Genomic DNA, 22,373 nt, shown 5'->3' with positions numbered 1-22,373 from the left:
TATGGGTACCTGGGGCAATAGAGTAACGTGACCATTTTTTTTTTCTCAGAACAGAACATCTACTAATTTTTAGGTAATAACATTGTAGATATGTCATTCTTTCTTTCTCTCTCCCTGTCCCTCCTTTCTTTCTTTCTCTCTCCCTGCCCCCTTCCCTTTCTTTCTTTTTCTCTCTCTCTTCCTGCCCCCCCCCCCCCCACTGCCACCGATTTCTCCAAGCCACTGCTGCCAATTTCTTTCTGCTTCCTCGATGCCAATACAGAAACAGGCCAACTGCGTGCAGCAACTTTACAAGCGGCGGGCCCACAAGCCTCCCCCCCCACGTCAATTCTGACATTGGAGAGAAAGTTCCGCTGGCCCAGAACTTCCTCTCAGATGTCAGAATTGATGTCATGGGGGTGGGGAGTTGGGAAGGCTTGTGGGCCTGCTGCTTATAAAATCGCATTCCGTTGTCCCCAAGCACAGCGCTTTTTTTTAAAATTGTTACAGTGGGTTGCTCTCTTTCTGAAAACGGGACATTTCAGCATCCCAAAGCTGTGCTTGGGGACAACGGGATAGGCTACCTAAAAACGGGACGGTTCCATTCAAAACAGGACGTATGGTCACATTACAATAGAGGGTTAAGTAACTCACCCAGAGTCCCAAGCAGCTACAGTAGGAACTGAACCCAGTTCCCCTAGTTTTCAGGCTGATGCACTAACAATTAGGCTACTTCCCCACTCTGGAAGGCCCTTAGTCTCCCAAAATTAATAAAAGAAAAATCCTTGTAGGGTCTGGGCCTATCACAGAGGTGGTATGTTCAAGCCTTGGGAAGAGTAGACCTTGAAGGAGATGCCCCTCTAGTTCTATGAATCACTCAGGTAAAGCATTCGGTGAAAGAAAAATGGTGGACATCAGTAAAGGAGAAAAGAAAAGGAAAACCTAGAGGTGCTATTGGGAATGGGGTAAAAATTCTCACTTCCCCTGAGAGAATAGGGAGAAGACCCTCCATCTCACATTCCCACTTCACAATTATAAACACATTTTTAGCTCTGACAAAGACTGCAAAGATGAAAGAAGATCCGATTACCTCTCCGACATGCCACCCATTCTAAGAGCAAGGAAAATCAGGTACAGTGATAACATGACGATAGTGATAATTAATGAAGATTGATGATGTTGATTGAAGATAGAGTATTCATTAATTATGGAGTTGATGTTGATCGATGATATTGGTGATTAATGTTATTGAGGAAGAGGATGAAACAAGGGTAAGCAGCAGGAACCACAAAAAGGTCATGAAAAATATTATATTATCACACAGAGAGAAGGAGAAACAACATGAGAAAATAGACAAGAGATTCGTTTGAAATGGTGAGAAGAACACACACACAGAGAAAGCAGAGAGTAAGAAAGATGTTTGATGATAACTTACATTCACTTCAGTCACTGCTATATCAACCAGACTGCCGACTACAATCAGGGCATCAAAAGTGTTCCAAGCATCGCAAAAGTAATGCTAAAAATAACAAGGAAATCATAGAAATAGAAAAATATTAACCTGAGAAATCTTCCCCCATGAGACATGCTCAGCAGCAGAGGGGAAGATCTCTGTGAGATTAATTCTGGAAACTTAAGGGGCTCTAAATCATGCTGGCCAGCCCAACTATTAATATTAACTCTAACTGCTGTGGCATTTTTCTAGCTAGTGCAGGGGTAGTTCAGAATGGAGTTGAGGTGAAACTGGGAGTGGGAGTGAATCTGGGCGGAATCTGGATAACTATCCAAATAATTTAGGACAGCAAAAAGGCTCTCCTAAAATAACCTGGGTACCACCACTGAATACTGGCGATACCCAGGTAACGCCCAGCAAGTATCCTAGACCCAGATATTCAGTGCTAAATAGTGAATATTAGAACATAATTCAGCTAACAGAAGTCAACACATAAAGAAAGGCTGACCGCTGCCAGCTGAATATTGACCAGCTGGGAGCAGAGGGATGGAGATCATCTTCTGTAGCCCAGCTCTGAAACCTTTGGGGCTGAGGGATAGAGTTTAGAGACCCTTCTTTGTGAGACAAGGTCTAGGGCTGAACCTTACCTTTGGTTTGAAGGCAATTATTTTCAGCACCATTTCCACAGTAAAGAGGCCGGTGAATACCATATTCAGGATGTCCATGGCATAGTTGAATGGTTTTGACTGCTCGTAGTGCTAGAGTGAAGAAACGTAATAGTGATACACCAAACGTGACATACAAGATAATACCTATTCACAGCACACATGTGAATAGACCCCACAGTTGACGTACAGTATCCATATGATCAGACCTCACACAACACCTAGTATACAACTGTCACCCAACAAAACCTAGAGAGCAGCATGTGTTACCTGCATGGCAAGAGCGATAGTGTTGAGCAAGATTAATATGAACATGATGTATTCAAAGCCTGTGGAGTTCACCATGTACCACACCTTGTACTGGTACTGGTTCTTAGGGATGTATCGACGCAAAGGTTGAGCCTTTAAGGCATATTCAACACACTGGCGCTACAGCCAGAGAAAGACAAGAAAAAGCAATGAAAGAGTGGCATTATCACAACAACAAAAAACAGGAGGGGACAGGATGGAAAAAAAATGAAAGAATTCTCAATGCCTATTTTCTATCCTCTCAGAAGCTAGAAAATAGGCATTGAGAAATGAACGTTATCAAACCGAAGAAAGGAGACAGCAGGGGAGGAGGAGGAGGACAGAGGGAGTTAAAAGTATAGGTGGGATAGGGTAATCACCTGGTTCTTATCAAGTTCACAGTTCTTGTATTCCTGTTCTCCCTGTGCCCGGAAGGTGATGATGACAAAGCCCACAAAGATGTTCATCATGAAGAAGGCGATGATGATAATATAAACAATAAAGAAAATGGAAATCTCGACTCGATAGTTATAAATCGGGCCTGCGTTGTCTCCATTAGCATCAATAGCTTTGTATAGCAACCTACAGGAAAGAATAGAGGGAAACAAAGGATGTAAAGGAAGAAGTACAGCTGGAAATGGATGGATGATTAAAACAGGGATGGATAGGAAGAGATTGGAAGATTGAAACAAAGAGGAAGATGATAAATAAGCAAGTAAATGGTTCAAATAAAGAAGAGGACATGGAAAGCACAAGGGAAAGACAAGTGAATTACTCTTGCTCATGCTTCTCTCTATACCAGTGGTCTCAAACTTGCGGCCCGGGGGCCACATGTGGCCCGTCACGTATTATTTTGAGGCCCTCGGTATTTTATCATAATCACAAAAGTAAAATAAAACAGTTTCTTGATCATATGTCTCTTTAGCTATAAATTACAATATTATTATTAAGACTTAGCCAAAAGGAAAGAATTATAAACTATACAGAGTTTACCTCATGCAAAATTGTCATTTCTTTAATAAGACATTAACTATTTTTTTTCTGAGGCCCTCCAAGTACCTCAAATCCAAAATGTGGCCCTGCAAAGGGTTTGAGTTTGAGACCACTGCTCTATACTGTCCCTCCCCAGCTCAGTTGGCAGACTTACGAGGGCCAGCCTTCAAAGGTGGAGACAGTGAAGAGCGTCATCATGCCAGAGAGTACATTGTCAAAATTAAAGTCATTATTGTGCCAGATGCGTTCCTGCACCATGGGGTGTGTCACATCTCCCTCCTTATATATAATAAATGTCCCCCTGCAAAAGAGCAGCAAAAGAATTACTGTGCAGTGCTGAGGGGTGGGGGATGTCATAGGTTCACAGAGTGTCACAGGGTTGAGTTATAGCTCTCAATTACCTATAGCTTGGGGTTAGGGTGAAGATTTGACTATAAATGAGATTGGAACTGGGGATTGGCTAAAGTTTGAGGCTGCAGGTCTGAATCAGGGTTTGGCTGAATTTTAGCTATGATATAGGGTTGGAATCTGTTTAAAATTGAGATCTGGTTATGGTTTGGTGTTTGGAAGAGTTTGGGCTATGGGTGAGGTAGGATTCAGGTTTGATTCAAGGTTGGCATTTGGCAAAATCCTGCATATGGCTGGGATCAGACTTCAGGTTTGGTAGATGTCTGGCTGTCAAGGCTGGCATCTGACACAGGGTTGGTATTAGAATTTGACTATAAATTGAAGTCAAAGTGTGAGTTTGGTAGAGTTTTGTCTGTGGTTCTGGGTCTCTGCCTACTTGCATTCTTCAGGCATGCGTTTAGCTTCATCTGTGCAGCTGAAGAACTTCCCCTGAAAAATGAATTCATAAAAGATTTCATGTTTCAAAATCTCACCATCAGGAAGGATTCAGGGAATGATACTGGAATGAAACAGTCCTACTGAAATGACAGACTTAAGAGAACAGATGACGGTGTACAAATGAGTCCAGAATCTTCTCTCCCATTTGGAAGAGCCAGACCGAATGAGACAGTCCTCAATCATGTCCCTGTGACTGGGTCAATGACACCCTGTGGGATGGGACTGGGGCCTATCTTTCCATAAAACATGGTTCAAACTCTGTGGAACAAAATAGGCAAGGGTCATTCAGACTCTGCGAGGCATGACTGGAGGCTCTGTTTCATATGCTGGTATCATTCCATGCAAGAGATGGAGAGATTATGTACTGTGAGGAGGTTGTTACAAGAGGGACATAACTAGGAGAATCCTACGAGACTTGAGACACTTGCCTTGAACAACTGTACCCCAATGCAGGCAAACATGAACTGCAACAGTGTGGTAACAATCATGATGTTTCCAATGGTGCGAATAGCCACAAACACACACTGTACCACATGCTAAGATAAATGAGAGAGAGAGAAGGATCAGAACACCCATTGCATCATTTGCTGAGACCTATATTCTTCTAGCATAATATGTACCAATTGTTGTGACAATAAACGTTTCTTGAATCCTAAGAGAAAGAGAGAGTAATGAGAGAATAACCACTATTTGATCTATACAATAAAGTTTAAAATGAATGTTAAAACCCTTCTGTGCATGCTAAAAACAGCATACTATGTAGTATGGCTCTTACGGAAACATGGGTGGATCAGGAGAATACTTGTACTTTTGGTGCTGCCCCAGGGGCTTTTGTTATTTCTAGGGTTTAAAGTGAGTCTTTAGGATTTTGGTTGGTGCCTTATTATTGAGAGGGGCAATGCCTTCAAATGAGTTAGTTTTGCACATGACAGTAATAAATCTCGCTGCTAAGCCAAGGTATGTGGAATATGATCTCAAATGTAGGACAGCTGGAATCTTGCCTTATGGTGCCTTCATAGATTCCTACTGTAAACAATGTAATGCTGATTTGTACTAGACATCGGTGGTTTCCAGTCAGAGTACTGTGTGATTTTTCTAGCTTCTTCTAAAAGAAGGGAGGATGTAATACCTTGTTATTACAATCAGTTTTGACTAAAAAGTCCCCTGAGTATAAAACCCTGTTTCACACTTGAGTAATGTCTTTGGGGGTTTTTCTACCTTTCCAGCCACTGACCAATTCACACTAGGGGAAGAGCCTTTCAAGGCAAGCCTATAGCTTTAGCCATATAGACTAAGAAGTCTACAACATGCATACTATGCTACTCTAGCTGGTTTAATGACATCAAGGAGAGACTCAGGCATATACAGATAACAGAAGCCACTTAAGTCACTTATCATACCAAGCCGCTTCCAGGGATCCTGAACTGGGCCAAATGGTTAGAATATCAACCTCATATATGCATTTTAGAAAGCTATTAAAAACCCATCTGTTCTCACAATTCTTGTAATTCCTCCAAAGCAGCATATTGATGTGAAACTATTGTTGACTTGTTGATGCCAATGTTCTCTGTATTGTAGCTCACTGACAATGGTCAATCCATCTCTTTTGTAAACCGCATAGAACCAAAAGGCTTTTGCGGTATATAAATAAAAATGTATGTTATGGTATGTTAAGCATTTGCCCTTTTGGATGACTGAGGGAATGAGGAACCTTCTTCATCCCTTTTGAGTCATCAAGGAAGAAAGAGAGACTGGGCTACATATATATTTTCCAGCAAGGCAACCAGGACTTCATCCCATCTCCTAGGGCAGTGTTTCTCAACTCGGTCCTGGAGTACCCCATTGCCAGTCAGGTTTTCAGGATATCCACAATGAATATGCATGAAAGAATTTGCATATAACGGAGACAGTATATGCAAATCAAGTTTATGCATATTCATTGTAGATATCCTGAAACCCTGACTGGCATGGGAGTACTCCAGGACTGAGTTGAGAAACACTGTCCTAGGGGTCCATAAATATCTACTAGGCTGAAGGATGTTTACCATTTGTAGAGATCCTGAGAATCTAAATCAACCCAGATTGTGTCTGAATTGAAAGCCCCTGAGTCTCGATGGAGCTAACACCAGAACTGTGACTTCAGAATGGAACTGTATTGATCTCCTGTCACCCATATTAATACATGTAGAAGCTGGACAGTTGGACTTTCTCTTAGAACTGGAGTTAGGAGTATAAAGCTTCAGAGATGCTGTAAATAATTGAGTCGCTAATTGTTGCTTCTTGCACTGTGCCTGCCTCTGCCACACTGTATTTGTCTGCATGAAGAGATTTGAGTTCAGTAAACAGTTGTTTCATAACAACAACTTTGGTGCAGACTGAATCTTTGCGAAAGTGAAGCGAAAAAAGAGTTGTGAAACTGCTTATGGCCTTCCGAAGGATTCCGGTCCAGGCCATGGTCCCAACCAAATACATACGGTTTAGGAAAGGGGTTATTTATCTTCTGGGTACACAGTGATTCCCAACCCTGTCCTGGAGGAACACCAGGCCAATCGGGTTTTCAGGCTAGCCCTAATGAATATGCATGAGAGAGATTTCCATATGATGGAAGTGATAGGCATGCAAATTTGCTTCATGCATATTCATTAGGGCTAGCCTGAAAACCCAATTGGCCTGGTGTTCCTCCAGGACAGGGTTGGGAACCACTGCGGTGACTAGACAACTGTCTACACAAAAATAACAATCTCCAACCTCTGTTACATCAGCCTCTTAAATGTACAGCTAAAGTTCACTGTTGTACTTGAATCATGGCAAAGAGAGTTCCCTTCTGGAGTTCATAAGATGTAATGGAGCTCATAATTGAATGAGAAAAACGTCCAAAAACCGGCCTAAGTCGTCACTTGGACAAACATTTCTCAAAAACGTCCAAGCGCCGATAATAAAACCGGGTTTTGGATGTATTACATTACATTACATTACAGATTTCTATTCCGCCATTACCTTTCAGTTCAAAGCGGATTACAAAAAGAGTTATTGAAGAAGGGTTACAAAGTTAGATCAGAGAAGGTTTCCAAGAGAGGGAAAAGTAGGATCTTTGGTTAGGGAGGGGATGGTAAGAGGGGGGTTAAGCTTTATCATGGTATTAAGCTTTATTAAGGGATTTCTTGAAGAGTATAGTTTTTATTTCCTTTCTGAACATCTTGTAGTCTGGGGTTGTTGTCAATAGGTTGGAGACTTGGTTGTCTATCTTCGCTGCCTGAGTGGCCAGTAGTCCGTTGTATAGTTTTTTCCATTTTACTTCTTTGATTGGGGGGTAAGTGAATAGGGTGTGTGTTTTTCTTTGCCTGGTAGAGGTGGTTTGATTTAGGTAGGTTGGGCTGTCTCCATTTATAGTTTTAAATAGTATACAGTAGAATTTAAATTGTATTCTTTCCTGGATTGGAAGCCAATGAGAATTGATGAATGCTTCAGTAATATGATCATGTTTTTTCAATGAATAAACGAGTCTCAGAGCTGTATTCTGAATTGTCTGTAGTTGTTTAATCATTATTGCAGGGCAGGGGAGGTAGAGGATGTTGCAATAGTCTAGGATACTTAGGATTAGAGATTGTACTAGGAGCTGAAATTGTGTTTTTTCGAAGAATTTTCGGACTTGTCTAAGGTTTCTCATAACTGCGAAAGATTTCTATATTGTTTTGTTAATTTGTGGTTGCATGGTGCAGCCTCTGTCAATAGTCATACCTAGAAGTTTTAGGTGGTTTGCAAAGGGTAGTTGATAGAGTTGATTTCTAAGTTGGTTATGGTTGGGATTTTGTGATTTTCTAGGAGGATGAATTTAGTTTTGTCTGGGTTGAGTTTCAGTTTGTGGTCTTCCATCCAAGTCGTAACTGTAGCTAGAGTTCTGTGTAGTGTGTCTGACATTAAGAGCATTGGTTGATCGAAAGGAATGAGGATGGTGATGTCATCAGCATAGCTATAAAAGGATAGGCCTTGTTTGTTCAGGTAAACGCCAAGAGAGGCCGTATATAGGTTGAAGAGAATAGGGGACAGTGGGGACCCTTGTGGAACGCCGCAGGGGTTGGACCAAGGTTTGGATTTTTCTTTGTCTGATTTTACTTTGTATGTTCTGGATTTTAAGAAACCTTCAAACCATGAGTATACTTTATCTGAGATGCCTATTGAGTCCAAGATTTGCAGTAGGATGTTATGGTCTACCAGGTCAAATGCCGCCGTCAGGTCCAACTGTATGAGCAGCATTTTTTTTCCAATGCTGAGGTGTTGTCTTGCTGTGTCGATAAGGGAGCCTAGTAGTGTCTCTGTGCTGAAGATAGTTCTGAAGCCGGATTGCATGGGATGGAGTAAATTATGGTCCTCGAGATAGTTGGTGAGGAATTTGGCTACTAATCCTTCTGTTAGTTTGATATATAGAGGTATTTAAAAATGACCTAGGCCTTCATAGTGCCGCTCAACGTCCAAAGCTAAACGGGGCATTTCGGGAGGTGTGTCGAGGGCGGAAGTTGAGCGGGACGTGGGCCAGCTTAGACTTAGTCATACAGCATGTATAACCAAAAGTTTAACAACAGAGCCTAGACGGAACTTGGACGTTGTGACTTAGATCATGTAAAACAGGGTCTAAGTCACAAAAACCCACCTAAACTCAACAGATAAGCACTGCAAACACATAACACAGACCCCCCCACACACTACCCCAGTGATCACCATCCCCCCTCATAAAATTTTATTCACAACTTTAAATTTCAGCCTCCAGACCATCATCACCTAGCCGCCTGGCATAGGAAAGCCTAGTCGTCCAACCCAGAGGCAGCTTAAGTCGTCTTGGGGGTGGGTTAGGGACCCATAGAGAGGAGGACCCATGCCCATAAGCCCCTGTAATCACTGCATTGATACTTAAACATTTGCACTCCCCTATACACCACCAAACCCCTTTTTGACTGGCATATAAGTGGCTCCTGCAGCCATAAGGGCTATTGGGGTGGTAGATAAGTGGGTCTAGGGGATTCTGTAGGTGGTTTGGGGGGCTCACCGACACCTAAAAGGGAGCTGCAGTTAGGAGAAGCCATGGCACCCTTTTTGTGAAGTTCACAGCAGTGCCCTGTAAGGTACCCCACTATTTAGGTGGCATGTCTGGGTGTGCAGTCCATCACTTTGCAGACCCCTCCCACGTCCAACAGGACTTGTTCTAGGTGTTTTGCACTTGGAAGGAAAGTTGGACGGAAATGTGGTATAAAGATAGACGATTTAGCGGCTTGGACGATCAGATCGGCAGGACGTATAATTAGACGATTTTCAAAAGTTAAAAAAAGTTGGACGTTATCTTTCAAAAATGTGTCTTAGACTCTTTTTAACTTTGGACGACTTGCGAGATGAGCATAAACAGACTTAGACATCCCTTTCGATTGTGCCCCTCAATGTGTATAGGCAACCTCTCTAACATAGTAACATAGTAGATGACGGCAGATAAAGACCCGAATGGTCCATCCAGTCTGCCCAACCTGATTCAATTTAAATTTTTTTTTTTTTTCTTCTTCTTAGCTATTTCTGGGCAAGAATCCAAAGCTTTACCCGGTACTATGCTTGGGTTCCAACTGCCGAAATCTCTGTTAAGACTTACTCCAGCCCATCTACACCCTCCCAGCCATTGAAGCCCTCCCCTGCCCATCCTCCACCAAACGGCCATACACAGACACAGACCGTGCAAGTCTGCCCAGTAACTGGCCTTAGTTCAATATTTAATATTATTTTCTGATTCTAAATCTTCTGTGTTCATCCCACGCTTCTTTGAACTCAGTCACAGTTTTACTCTCCACCAGCTCTCTCGGGAGCGCATTCCAGGCATCCACCACCCTCTCCATAAAGTAGAATTTCCTAACATTGCCCCTGAATCTACCACCCCTCAACCTCAAATTATGTCCTCTGGTTTTACCATTTTCCTTTCTCTGGAAAAGATTTTGTTCTACGTTAATACCCTTTAAGTATTTGAACGTCTGAATCATATCTCCCCTGTCTCTCCTTTCCTCTAGGGTATACATATTCAGGGCTTCCAGTCTCTCCTCATACGTCTTCTGGCGCAAGCCTCCTATCATTTTCGTCGTCCTCCTCTGGACCGCCTCAAGTCTTCTTACGTCTTTCGCCAGATACGGTCTCCAAAACTGAACACAATACTCCAAGTGGGGCCTCACCAATGACCTGTACAGGGGCATCAACACCTTCTTCCTTCTACTGACTACGCCTCTCTTTATACAGCCCAGAATCCTTCTGGCAGCAGCCACTGCCTTGTCACACTGTTTTTTCGCCTTTAGATCTTTGGACACTATCACCCCAAGGTCCCTCTCCCCGTCCGTGCATATCAGCTTCTCTCCTCCCAGCATATACGGTTCCTTCCTATTATTAATCCCCAAATGCATTACTCTGCATTTCTTTGCATTGAATTTTAGTTGCCAGGCATTAGACCATTCCTCTAACTTTTGCAGATCCTTTTTCATATTCTCCACTCCCTCTTCGGTGTTTACTCTGTTACAAATCTTGGTATCATCTGCAAAAAGGCACACTTTTCCTTCTAACCCTTCAGCAATGTCACTTACATACATATTGAACAGGATTGGCCCCAGCACCGAACCCTGAGGTACTCCACTAGTCACCTTTCCTTCCTTCGAGCGACTTCCATTAACCACCACCCTCTGGCGTCTGTCTGACAGTCAGTTTCTGACCCAGTTCACCACTTTGGGTCCTAACTTCAGCCCTTCAAGTTTGTTCAACAGCCTCCTATGAGGAACTGTATCAAAGGCTTTGCTGAAATCCAAGTAAATTACATCTAGCATATGTCCTCGATCCAGCTCTCTGGTTACCCAATCAAAAAATTCAATCAGGTTCGTTTGGCACGATTTACCTTTTGTAAAGCCATGTTGCCTCGGATCCTGTAACCCATTAGATTCAAGGAAATACACTATCCTTTCTTTCAGCAACACTTCCATTATTTTTCCAACAACTGAAGTGAGGCTCACCGGCCTGTAGTTTCCTGCTTCATCCCTGTGACCACTTTTATGAATAGGGACCACATCCGCTCTCCTCCAATCCCCAGGAATCACTCCCGTCTCCAGAGATTTGTTGAACAAGTCTTTAATAGGACTCGCCAGAACCTCTCTGAGCTCCCTTAGTATCCTGGGATGGATCCCGTCTGGTCCCATCGCTTTGTCCACCTTCAGTTTTTCAAGTTGCTCATAAACACCCTCCTCCGTGAACGGCGCAGAATCTACTCCATTTTCTCGTGTAACTTTGCCAGACAATCTCGGTCCTTCTCCAGTATTTTCTTCTGTGAACACAGAACAGAAGTATTTGTTTAGCACATTTGCTTTCTCCTCATCACTCTCCACATATTTGTTCCCAGCATCTTTTAGCTTAGCAATTCCATTTTTTATCTTCCTCCTTTCACTAATATATCTGAAAAATTTTTTATCTCCCTTTATTACATTTTTAGCCATTTGTTCTTCCGCCTGTGCCTTCGCCAAACGTATCTCTCTCTTGGCTTCTTTCAGTTTCACCCTGTAGTCCTTTCTGCTCTCCTCTTCTTGGGTTTTTTTATATTTCATGAACGCCAACTCTTTCGCCTTTATTTTCTCAGCCACTAGGTTGGAGAACCATATCGGCTTCCTTTTTCTCTTGTTTATATTGATTTTCTTCACATAAAGGTCCGTAGCCATTTTTATCGCTCCTTTCAGCTTAGACCACTGTCTTTCCACTTCTCTTATGTCCTCCCATCCTAACAGCTCTTTCTTCAGGTACTTTCCCATTGCATTAAAGTCCGTATGTTTGAAATCTAGGACTTTAAGTATCGTGCGGCCGCTCTCCACTTTAGCCGTTATATCAAACCAAACCGTTTGATGATCGCTACTACCCAGGTGAGCACCCACTCAAACATTAGAGATACTCTCTCCATTTGTGAGGACCAGATCCAATATCGCTTTTTCCCTTGTGGGTTCCGTCACCATTTGTCTGAGCAGAGTCTCTTGAAAGGCATCCATAATCTCCCTACTTCTTTCCAATTCCGCAAACGGAACATTCCAGTCCGCATCCGGCAGGTTGAAATCTCCCAACAGCAGAACCTCCTCTTTCCTTCCAAACTTTTGGATATCCACAATCAGATCCTTATCAATTTGCTGCGATTGAGTCGGAGGTCTGTAGACTACACCCACGTAGATAGAAGTTCCATCTTCTCTTTTCAGAGCAATCCATATCGCTTCTTCCTCTCCCCAGGTCCCTTGCATTTCGGTCGCTTGGATATTGATCTTTACATAGAGAGCTACTCCTCCACCTTTATGACCATCTCTGTCCTTCCTAAAAAGATTATATCCCGGTATGTTTGCATCCCATCCATGTGATTCACTGAACCATGTCTCTGTGATAGCAACAATATCTAGATCTGCCTCTAATATCAGGGCTTGCAGATCATGAACTTTGTTGCTTAGACTGTGAGCATTTGTGGTCATCGCTTTCCAGCTATTTTTCAGCGATAATCTCCTTTTTTGTATGGATTTTTGTGTCGTTTCACTTTCCGTTGCAATACTAAGAAATGAGTTGCTGATATTGCTTATGTTGCAGCCTTTACTACTATCACATCTTTTCTTTTGCCGGGGGTGGTCTCTATAATTGTCCTTCGTACATACACCACCCCCACCTTCTAGTTTAAATGCCTAGAAAAATATTGTCTAAATTTTTCTGCAAGGTTTCTTTTTCCTGCTGTAGTAATATGTAGCCCATCAGTGCAATATAGCTTCTTGTCCTTCCATGTATTTCCCCATCCTCCTATGTACCTGAAGCCTTCTTGATGACACCAGGCTCTGAGCCATCTATTAAAGTCCTCTGTGTTTTTCACTCTTTGCTTTCCTTTTCCATATGCAGGCAATATCTCAGAAAAAGCTAAAGTCTTTACAAAAGGTTTCACGCCCTCACCAAGCTCCCGAAAAGCTTTCTGTGCTGCAAGTGTGGAGTTGTTGGCCAGGTCATTTGTTCCCAGATGGATAACAACATCAGTGTTAAAATCCTTAGTTTCTTCCTTAATTATAGTCAGTATTTGCCTGGAACTCCTGGTAGCTGAGGATCCTGGAAGACATTTCACTATTTTGGTCTCCTCGCCCTGTGTTCCAAGGTTAATGCCTCTGATGATGGAATCCCCCAACAGTAATAGTTTTCTGTTTTTGGCTTTTTTATTTGTACTTAGGGTGCGCTTGTTCTCTTGAGTTACCTTCATTGGTTCCAGTCCCACCTCCCTTCTGTTTTCCTGAGTATCGCAGTGCACTAGTGGAGCGAAGGAATTCTGTAGAGGTAATATTAGTGAAGGTGGATGTTTCTGTGTTACATGTCACAGTATTCCTGAGCCTACTGTGACCCATTTATTCCTGGGCTGTTTTATTCTTTGAGGTAGAGGTGGTAAGTTGGTATGATTTTGTGGAGTGATGGAAGCTGCTTTAATTGTATTCAATTCCTGTTTAAGTTTGCAGAGCTCCTCCTTAATACTGGCAAGTTGAAGACAGATGGGGCATGCCTTAAGCCTCCAAATAGTATGTCTTGGAATTAAAGCACCACAGTGATTGCATAGAATAAAGGTCATCTTGATTGGTTGTGAAGTGACTTGATTTGAGTAGTCCTGATTATATGGGTCTCTATATATGAATAGTGGTCCCTGGGGTTGGTGGGACCATAAGTAAGACTACTAGTAAGGCAGAAATATAGGCTCTATACCACCTAAAATACAGTATTTTAAACAAAACTGCAGGTTCTATCAGTGCTACCCTAAAACACAGGATTTATACAGGATTTTCCCTACTTTAGTCACCCTGAGCCACAGGCACCAGAAATATAGGCTCTATACCACCTAAAACACAGTATTTTAAACAAAAATGCAGGAAGAGGAAATAAGATTTAACAGAGGAAAGAGAAGGATTTATTTTTTTGTATTTTTTTAGTAAGAAACAGGGAGGAGAAGAGAAATTAAGCAGATATAATGCTGAAAACCAGTCAAAAGAGCAGAATATGAAATGCTGAGTAACTTAGCTTTTAGATGTTTACAGGGCAGCCTTGTTCACAGCAATGTCTGGTGAGGAAACTATTCTCAATTGGTGTAAGGCTGAGAGGTCAAAAGGAATGACAAGAAGAAAACTGAAGCCAAGACTTCTCAAAATGTACATCAAAATATAACTTTTAAATGTGAATATTAATATAGTCTATATAGTCTTCACATACACTCAAAAGTTGTGTAATCCGACCAAGAGCCGAAGCTCCTATAGTCGAACCCACCTTCCTATCACTGTGTTTGACTTTTATGCAAAGAATTAAACTGAAAGCAAAGTACTCGTTGTAAATTATCTTGTTCTCAATGGCAATAAAGAAAGATACTCCACTTAGCTTTAGAGTGTGTTAACAGGTCCCGACATGGGCCATGTTTCGAGGGTCTGTTTCAAGGAACCCAGAGGAGAGGTGAACAACTTCAAATGCCAGAGAAAAGGACTGAGTGATGCAGATGAAAACACTTGTATTCTAGTAACAAAAATATAATAACGCATCTTAAAAACATGTGACATGCTATTATAATACCTTGTTGTATAACGCGCTAAGAAGACTACACAAGGAGGGGTACTTGCCATTAATTAGGACGAAAGAGTCTCTTCAAAATGTTCTTCGTTGAAGCGGTGAAAGAAACGCCGGTTTAAATATCAAAATTGAAGGGTGTTGACGTAGTGCCGCTGGAGGCGGGGCTACGTACGGATCAGCTGAGCCATACTGTCTTGGTCAGAAAAGAGCAACTGAACATGCTCAAAAATGTACACAAAGTAAAAAATAAAAAGCAAAAAATAATACAAAGGAAGGACTTTTGTTGAAAATCAAAGGAGAGTAAACTATAAAAAAGCTTGCCATTCAATCTCGCTGTTAAGACCTTTGGGGTGTAGTATATGTAATCTCAGGATCAAACGTTGCTCCCTGATCCAAAAAATGCGGGAAAGGTCACCACCCCTTCACATTTAAAAGTTATATTTTGATGTACATTTTGAGAAGTCTTGGCTTCAGTTTTCTTCTCAACCTATCTAAGTGTGCCTGAAAATTTCCTTTCATCAAACCTGTGCCACCCAAATGATGGGAAATATTTCTGTATCTTTTCACAATATTTTCTTGGTCTCTGACTTCATTTCTTGGTACTTGAGGGCTTTCTCTCTTTCTACTTGATTCAAAATGTAATTGTCTGGGACAGACGTCTTTATGATCAATGTCATTCTGGTATTTTCTCTTTTACCACTATATCCACTTTCCTTGCATCCAGATTTTTATTGGCCAGGATGGGGATATCCCAGGTGACCATAACTTTTTGATTCTTAAGTTTCAAGTTTATTAAAATTCGATATACTGTTTATAAAATTATCAAAGCAGTGTACATGATTAAGAAACTGAAATTATAAAATTAAAAGGTAATCACAATAACTGATACAGACAAACACGTATATAGGAAAAAAGAGGGGAGAAATACAATATTCAATAGGAAAGAAATGCATTAAAAGGGAAACACAAAAGGAAGGGTATTAAAATCCTGTCGGATAGTAAAAGCTTAGAGCGATATTAGCAATCAAAAGCATTCCTGAACAGAAAGGTTTTTAAATTTGATTAAAATTTTGTAAGTGAGGAATCTTCCCAAAGGTGCAAGGGCATACTGTTCCAAAGAAATGGAGCAGTGACAGAAAAGATTGATTTTCTGGTCATATCGTATATCACATACTCAAACTATCTTTCCCCTCGTTAAAAGGTGTCATGTATGCAGGGAAATTAGGGAAATTCCTTTTCTTCAAATTCACTGAGCTTTGGAATAACCTCCCTGCCCCGCTGCGGAACCTAGGCTCTTTCCAATTATTCCGAAAGCATCTGAAAACCTGGCTTTTCTCCAAAACGTAAAGCTATCTATTTAAAATGTAAAGCTAGCTATCCTCTTCTTAACCTCTATTATGTCCTTCCCTCATTTATTTAATTACCTGTAAACCGTGTCGAGCTCTATCTTTATGGAGATGATGCGGTATACAAATTTAAAGTTCAGTTTAGTTTAGTTTAATATATTATGTGTTGAGCTGATGGGATTCTCCATAATTCTCTTACGATTATGATCCTGGTGCTTTTCCAGGACACACCATCTTATTGTGTCTTTCTGTACAGCGATTTCCCCATCAGAACTTCATAGCCAGCTATGAAATGAGTAACTACAGTATTTCCAGCTCCTTATAGAAGTCATAGGTGTCTGTGTACCAGTTTTTTCTATACTTGTGAACTTTCCTGTCTGTAATCTGCTGTTGTGGCTGCAACTAACAACCACTGATCCTTAGGTTTCACTTTCAATTCATCTCTCTTTAACCATTCATGTGTCCAATATTGATTAACAAATGAAATGGTTCCTGGAGTAACACTTTGCATTGTTCACTGTACTTATGAATTTGCCTCTTATTTTTTCTCATTTGTTATCAGGGGATTTTTGTTAATTTTCAGTCTAGTTTGGAGACTGTTACATAGTAACATAGTAAATGACGGCAGATAAAGACCCGAGTGGTCCATCCAGTCTGCCCAACCATACATGTTCCATAAATTAATTAGTTTAAATGGTCCTTTTTCTTAGATATCACTGCACAACAATTTTTTGGTTAAGTCTTGATTCCTGAAAAGTTTTTGGTGATTATGACAGGTACCAACTTGGTATGCTCAAATATGGTTTTGGTTTTACTGCATCACGTAAGAACTATGAGAAATAGACATTTTTATGTTTACTGACAATAAAATATATAGTCAAGTTTACGTTTCGCACAAGCGACTAAATGAAACAGAATTAAAAGTGTTTTGCTCCCGAGTTTCTTTTATATTCAGTGTCTGGTGCATCACGTTGTAGCATCCAACAATAGTCGGCAAGCATTGACGGATTCCAATTGCCCTGGTATCGTTTCTCCATCGTAGCTATGTCTTGATGAAACCTTTCACCGTGCTCGTCACTCACAGCACCGAGATTTGCGGGGAAGAAGTCCAAGTGTGAATGGAGGAAATGAATCTTGAGTGACATATTGCACTTCATTCTCTTGTATGCTTTGAGAAGTTTGTCTACCAGCTGAATGTAGTTTGGGGCTCTGTAATTGCCCAGAAAATTGTCAACAACGTCTTTCAAGGCTTTCCAGCCAATTTTTTCCGGCCCAACTAACAGATCTTCAAATCGCTTGTCACTCATAACATGTCTGATCTGGGGGCCAACAAAAATACCCTCTTTGATCTTGGCATCAGTTATTCTTGGGAACATCTGTCTTAAATAACGAAAACCTTCCCCTTCCTTGTTCATTGCTTTCACAAAATTCTTCATGAGTCCCAGTTTAATGTGAAGAGGAGGCAAAAATATCTTTGTCGGGTCAACAAGCGATTCATGTGCTACATTTTTCTGTCCTGGAACTAACTTTTTACGGAGTGGCCAGTTCTTTCTAGAATAGTGCGACTCTCTGTCTCGGCTGTCCCATTCGCAGATGAAACAGCAGTACTTTGTATAGCCAAGCTGCAGTCCTAGTAACAGAGCAACGACTTTGAGGTCTCCACAGATATTCCAGTTATACCTGGTATACTGGACATACTTTAGTAACATTTCCATATTCTCATATGTTTCTTTCATATGTGCTGCATAGCCAACAGGTACTGAAGGATAAACGTTGCCATTGTGCAACAGAACAGCTTTCAGGCTTAACATTGACGAATCAATGAAAAGACGCCACTCTTCCGGGTTGTGATCACAACCAAAGACCGAGAACAATCCTTCAATGTCACAACAGAAACAGAGACTGTCGACTTGTGCAAAAAATTTGGTTATATCATGATGCCGGTCTCGAAACACAGAAATTTTCGTACCTGGTGATAGCAAACACCATTCCTGCAGTCTCGAACCTAGCAGCTCAGCTTTTGCTTTTGACAGACCCAAATCTCTGACCAAATCGTTCAATTCGGACTGTGTTATCAGATGTGGATCGCCTGATGAGGATGGTTCAAAATCCGGGTCAATGTCACTGTTAGAACCCTGCACTGCAGTTTCTTCATCTGGTTCGTCTAAGGTCCAATCCTCTGGTGGTTTCGGAACTGGAAGACTGTCATCATGTGGCATGGGTCTCATTGCTGAAGGCAGATTAGGATATTCAATTGACTTCTTGTTTTTGGCAGAGAAACCAGACACATTAGTCAAACAGAAATAACAGTCCGTCACATGGTCTTTCTGTTCTCGCCATATCATCGGAACAGCAAACGGCATCGTCTTTCGAGTACCTCTGAGCCAGGCTCTCAGACTAACAGCACATGTCGCACAGCAAATGTGAGGCGCCCATTGCTTGTCTTGATCACCTATTTTGCAGCCAAAATACAGATGATAGGCTTTCTTTACAAGGGCAGTCATCGAACGTCTCTGAGGCGTAAGTGTATATTCCCCACAGATATAGCAGAATGTGTCGCGGCTGTTACGACACCGACGAGACATATTGCCCGACACCAAAACGTCTATAGCATCAAGCTTACTTACTGTTATATTGCTACAGCTACTATACTACTATACTTTACTATACTGATACTATATACACACACGGACTATCTATATTAACCAAATGAGCAGGATCGGTGTATGGAAGCCACCATTATAGCATGGTGAGACAGCGCAAGCTCGTTCAGACCTGCCCAGACATGCCCAGGATGTCATCTTCCATAAAACAGCTTCCAACCTGGCTAGATTTTATGCATGGACATACCCAGGCGGCACAAACCGTTGTTGATAAGACACTTATGGGAGAAAAAATTGTTTGCATCCAAATATAAGAAAAAATCACGACAAAATTGAAGATTTCTCTGAAATGGTACGTGATGGGTAATTTTTGATGTAATATTCATGATCAGCACCCAAAATTCTATAAGAAACACCCAGCAGTGTTCAGGAAGCAAAAACTTTGTTGTGCAGTGTATTTTGTTATTTATTTCCCACTATCAACTAATTTACAAGCTCTAGAAAAATAATGTGATTTTTTTTGTGATATTAGTCTGGAAACATGTCATTAGGAGTTTTAATAATCAAGTTGAGGGGTGAGCCTTAGCTGGGGAAGGTAGTCTTCTTTAATCAATGCATGTAGTGTCAATGTCAATACATGAGTGGTCATACAATTGATTTTATTTTTTCTTCTGAATGAACTGGAAAAGTAATGGGTTATTATTCTGTTTGGATTAGTCCTTAATCTCTTTCCAGTAATTTTGATCTGGGATGCAACAAGGTATTTATAAGTTAGTATGTAAGAGGAACTGTTGGAGGATAACAGGATAATGATTGGTTGAAGTGGTGAGGTTAGATAATGAGGCATTGGATGTCATGGAAGTGGATGCTCAAGAGGATTTATGGAATAATAAGTTGTTGGCGGCTATGGTTGAGGAGGCTTGCAAGGATATAAATTTAGAAAGAAACTAGATGAAATATCATACAAAGAAGGCTATGTTTTGGGTGGAAAAACCATCTTCAGTATTATAGAGAGAAGATCAAGAAGGCCAGAAAGCAGTATACAAAAGCCTAATTAGAAGTAGGGTCTCACACGTATTTAGCCTAGTGCATAAATTAATTGACAGCTGACCAATGTGTTACCGGGATACAAATTATATCACAATGATAGAGTAGATCAAATTGGAGGTAGGGTTGCGCTATATGTCAAAGAGGAAATTGAATCAAACAAAATAAACAATTATAAATGTTAAATTCTAGAACTATTATGCAGGTTGCATGCAGATAGGTGGTATTATCCATTACAATGAGTTACGTGTGTTTATATTTCATAGTGTCTTTGTTAAGCAGAACAGTCTTGTGTTGTGTCGAGGAGAATCCCCATATCCCTTCTCTCTTTGAATTCTCAGTCCAAACATCCGAGTATTCTTCTCTCTGTTGTACACATTCTAGGGATGACTATTGGCTTTGATACAGACTGAAGAGGCCCAGCACAGCCCAGAGTGAGGGGAGATTGAGCAGAAGAATATGTAAATGAGGGTCACTACACACTTCACAGTCAAGAAGGGATAAAACCTATTGGTCAAGACTGATGTTCCTATCTACTAGAAATACGATTACCAAAGTAAGTGCCTAATCTTCCCTTGCTTATGTTTGACTTATTCTTGCAGTACACCACCTTGAGTGAATTCCTTCAAAAAGGTGGTACATAAATCCGAATAAATATTAACCACCTGATGTACAAAGAAAGCTAAGCTCTTAAATGTATACCCTATATTAGAAACCTACATTTTCAGCTAAATATTCATACTAATTTAGAAGCTTAGTTATGAGGCTCATTATCAAAAAACTAAAAAGTCCAAAAATGCCTAAGCCAGCACTTGGACGTCCTAATTGCCAATTTTCCCCATGAGTTATACCAGCCCTACTCACTGTGCCATACTTGTGCTGGGAGCTACTATTCACTGAACCTCTAGCCCAGGGGTAGGGAACTTCGGTCCTTGAAAGCCGTATTCCAGTCGGGTTTTCAGGATTTCCCCAATGAATATGCATGAGATCTATTTGCATGCACTGCTTTCAATGCATATTCATTGGGGAAATCCTGAAAACCCGACTGGAATACAGCTCTCGAGGACCGGAGTTCCCTACCCCTGCTCTAGCCAGAGGTATGAGAAGACTTCTGCCTCAGACAAGCCAAGAAATATCCAAATGGCTTGTTTCTTCGGACTGCTGTCCAGACCCCTCATGGAAGTGGACCCTCATACCTCCACTGAAGCCCGCGGCATTGTGGGGGGAGGAATGTAGCCAGCTCTGATCCAGGAACAAAACCGCCATGGGAGTCAGTCTGCGCTCAAATCCACTGCGGACGAGACCTGGTGTTGAAGCAGGCTGGCCACACAGGAATCTAGCACATCAGGTGCCTGTGGGCTACAGACCTCTAACCTGAAAGTCTGTCTCTTCTCACAGCCAGATATGTCTCAGGGGAAACATAAAGCCTCACAATCAGATAAAAATACGAACAATAATTAGAAAATAAACCCGAGCAGAACAGACAAGCTCCTATAACTTCGCATGTAGAGAGAAAGACTGAGGAGGTCCAGCCCAGCCCAGAGTGATGGGAGGCGGAGCAGAAGAATATGTAAATGAGGCTCTCTACAAACTTCTCAGTCAAGGAGGGCTAAAATCCATTGGTCAAGACTAATGTCCTATTGCACTAGAATAGACAATTACAGCAGTAATAATGTTCAAATTACAATCAAAGTATGGCATAGTATGCTACATTACACTGTCAAGCCAATACATGATAATAGACAGCATAGGATGGAAGCAAAGATGGAACATATAGATAAGAGAGAGTAGCAGATAATAAAGGGACCAATTTAAAGAAGTTGCATATGACGTCAGAATGGTGCTTGAAAATTCTCAGCTAGGATAGGAGTGGATAAATATGTCCTGCTACAGTATGTGCAGCCAGTGTCACTTAAGAGCTAAGCTTTCACCTGCTTTCTGAAGTACAGATATTCGTGTGTTAAGCGAAGCCCTTCAGGGAGTGCATTCCAGAGTGTGGCGGCTACTCCGGAGAAGGCTCACTGCCGGGTATCACATCGTGCGATGCCCTATGGAGTGAGTTGGAACCTTAGGGATCTTACGGAGGTATGTAGAGGGAGATCCTGTTCTTCAAGTACTCTGGACCATTTCCTTTGAGTGCCTTGAAAGTCAAAGAATTTTAAATTTCACCCTATATTGCACTGGTAGTCAGGGAAGTTTTTGCAAAACTGGTGTGATGTGGTCATGTGGCTTACAACCTTCTGTTAGTCTTGCTGCAGCATTCTGAATCAATAGGAGCTGGTGAAGACCTTTTGCACTCAGGCCAGTGTAGAGTGCATTACAGTAATCCAGTCTTGATGTTATCATGGCATGCACAAGTGAGTCAAGACTTGCCTTCTCAGTGTAAGGTGAGAGGCAGCGGAGTTGTTGCAAATGATAGAAACAGCTCGTAAAGGTTGCTTGGACTTGGGGTAGGGTTACCAGATTTCCCTGGACATGTCCTCTTTTTCAAGAACATGTCCAGGGGTCTGGAAGGCTTTTATTTTTTTTTTTTAATTTATTTATCATATTT

General features: G+C 41.4%; 1 protein-coding gene across 1 annotated transcript in view; it reads right to left on the bottom strand.

Annotated features, from left to right (window-relative positions):
• CACNA1F (calcium voltage-gated channel subunit alpha1 F) overlaps positions 1–22,373 on the bottom strand; it is a 224,240-nt gene that overhangs the window by 61,150 nt on the left and 140,717 nt on the right. The window contains 8 exon segments of the mRNA XM_033922018.1: positions 1,070–1,090; positions 1,415–1,498; positions 2,080–2,190; positions 2,368–2,526; positions 2,766–2,967; positions 3,533–3,679; positions 4,163–4,215; positions 4,653–4,760. Coding sequence (XP_033777909.1) covers positions 1,070–1,090; positions 1,415–1,498; positions 2,080–2,190; positions 2,368–2,526; positions 2,766–2,967; positions 3,533–3,679; positions 4,163–4,215; positions 4,653–4,760 — 885 coding nt within the window.

Source organism: Geotrypetes seraphini, chromosome 1 (genome assembly GCF_902459505.1).
Source record: "Geotrypetes seraphini chromosome 1, aGeoSer1.1, whole genome shotgun sequence".
Classification (NCBI taxonomy): domain Eukaryota; kingdom Metazoa; phylum Chordata; class Amphibia; order Gymnophiona; family Dermophiidae; genus Geotrypetes; species Geotrypetes seraphini.
Note: the sequence above shows the minus strand (reverse complement) of the source record. Positions and strands in the feature narration are given on the sequence as shown.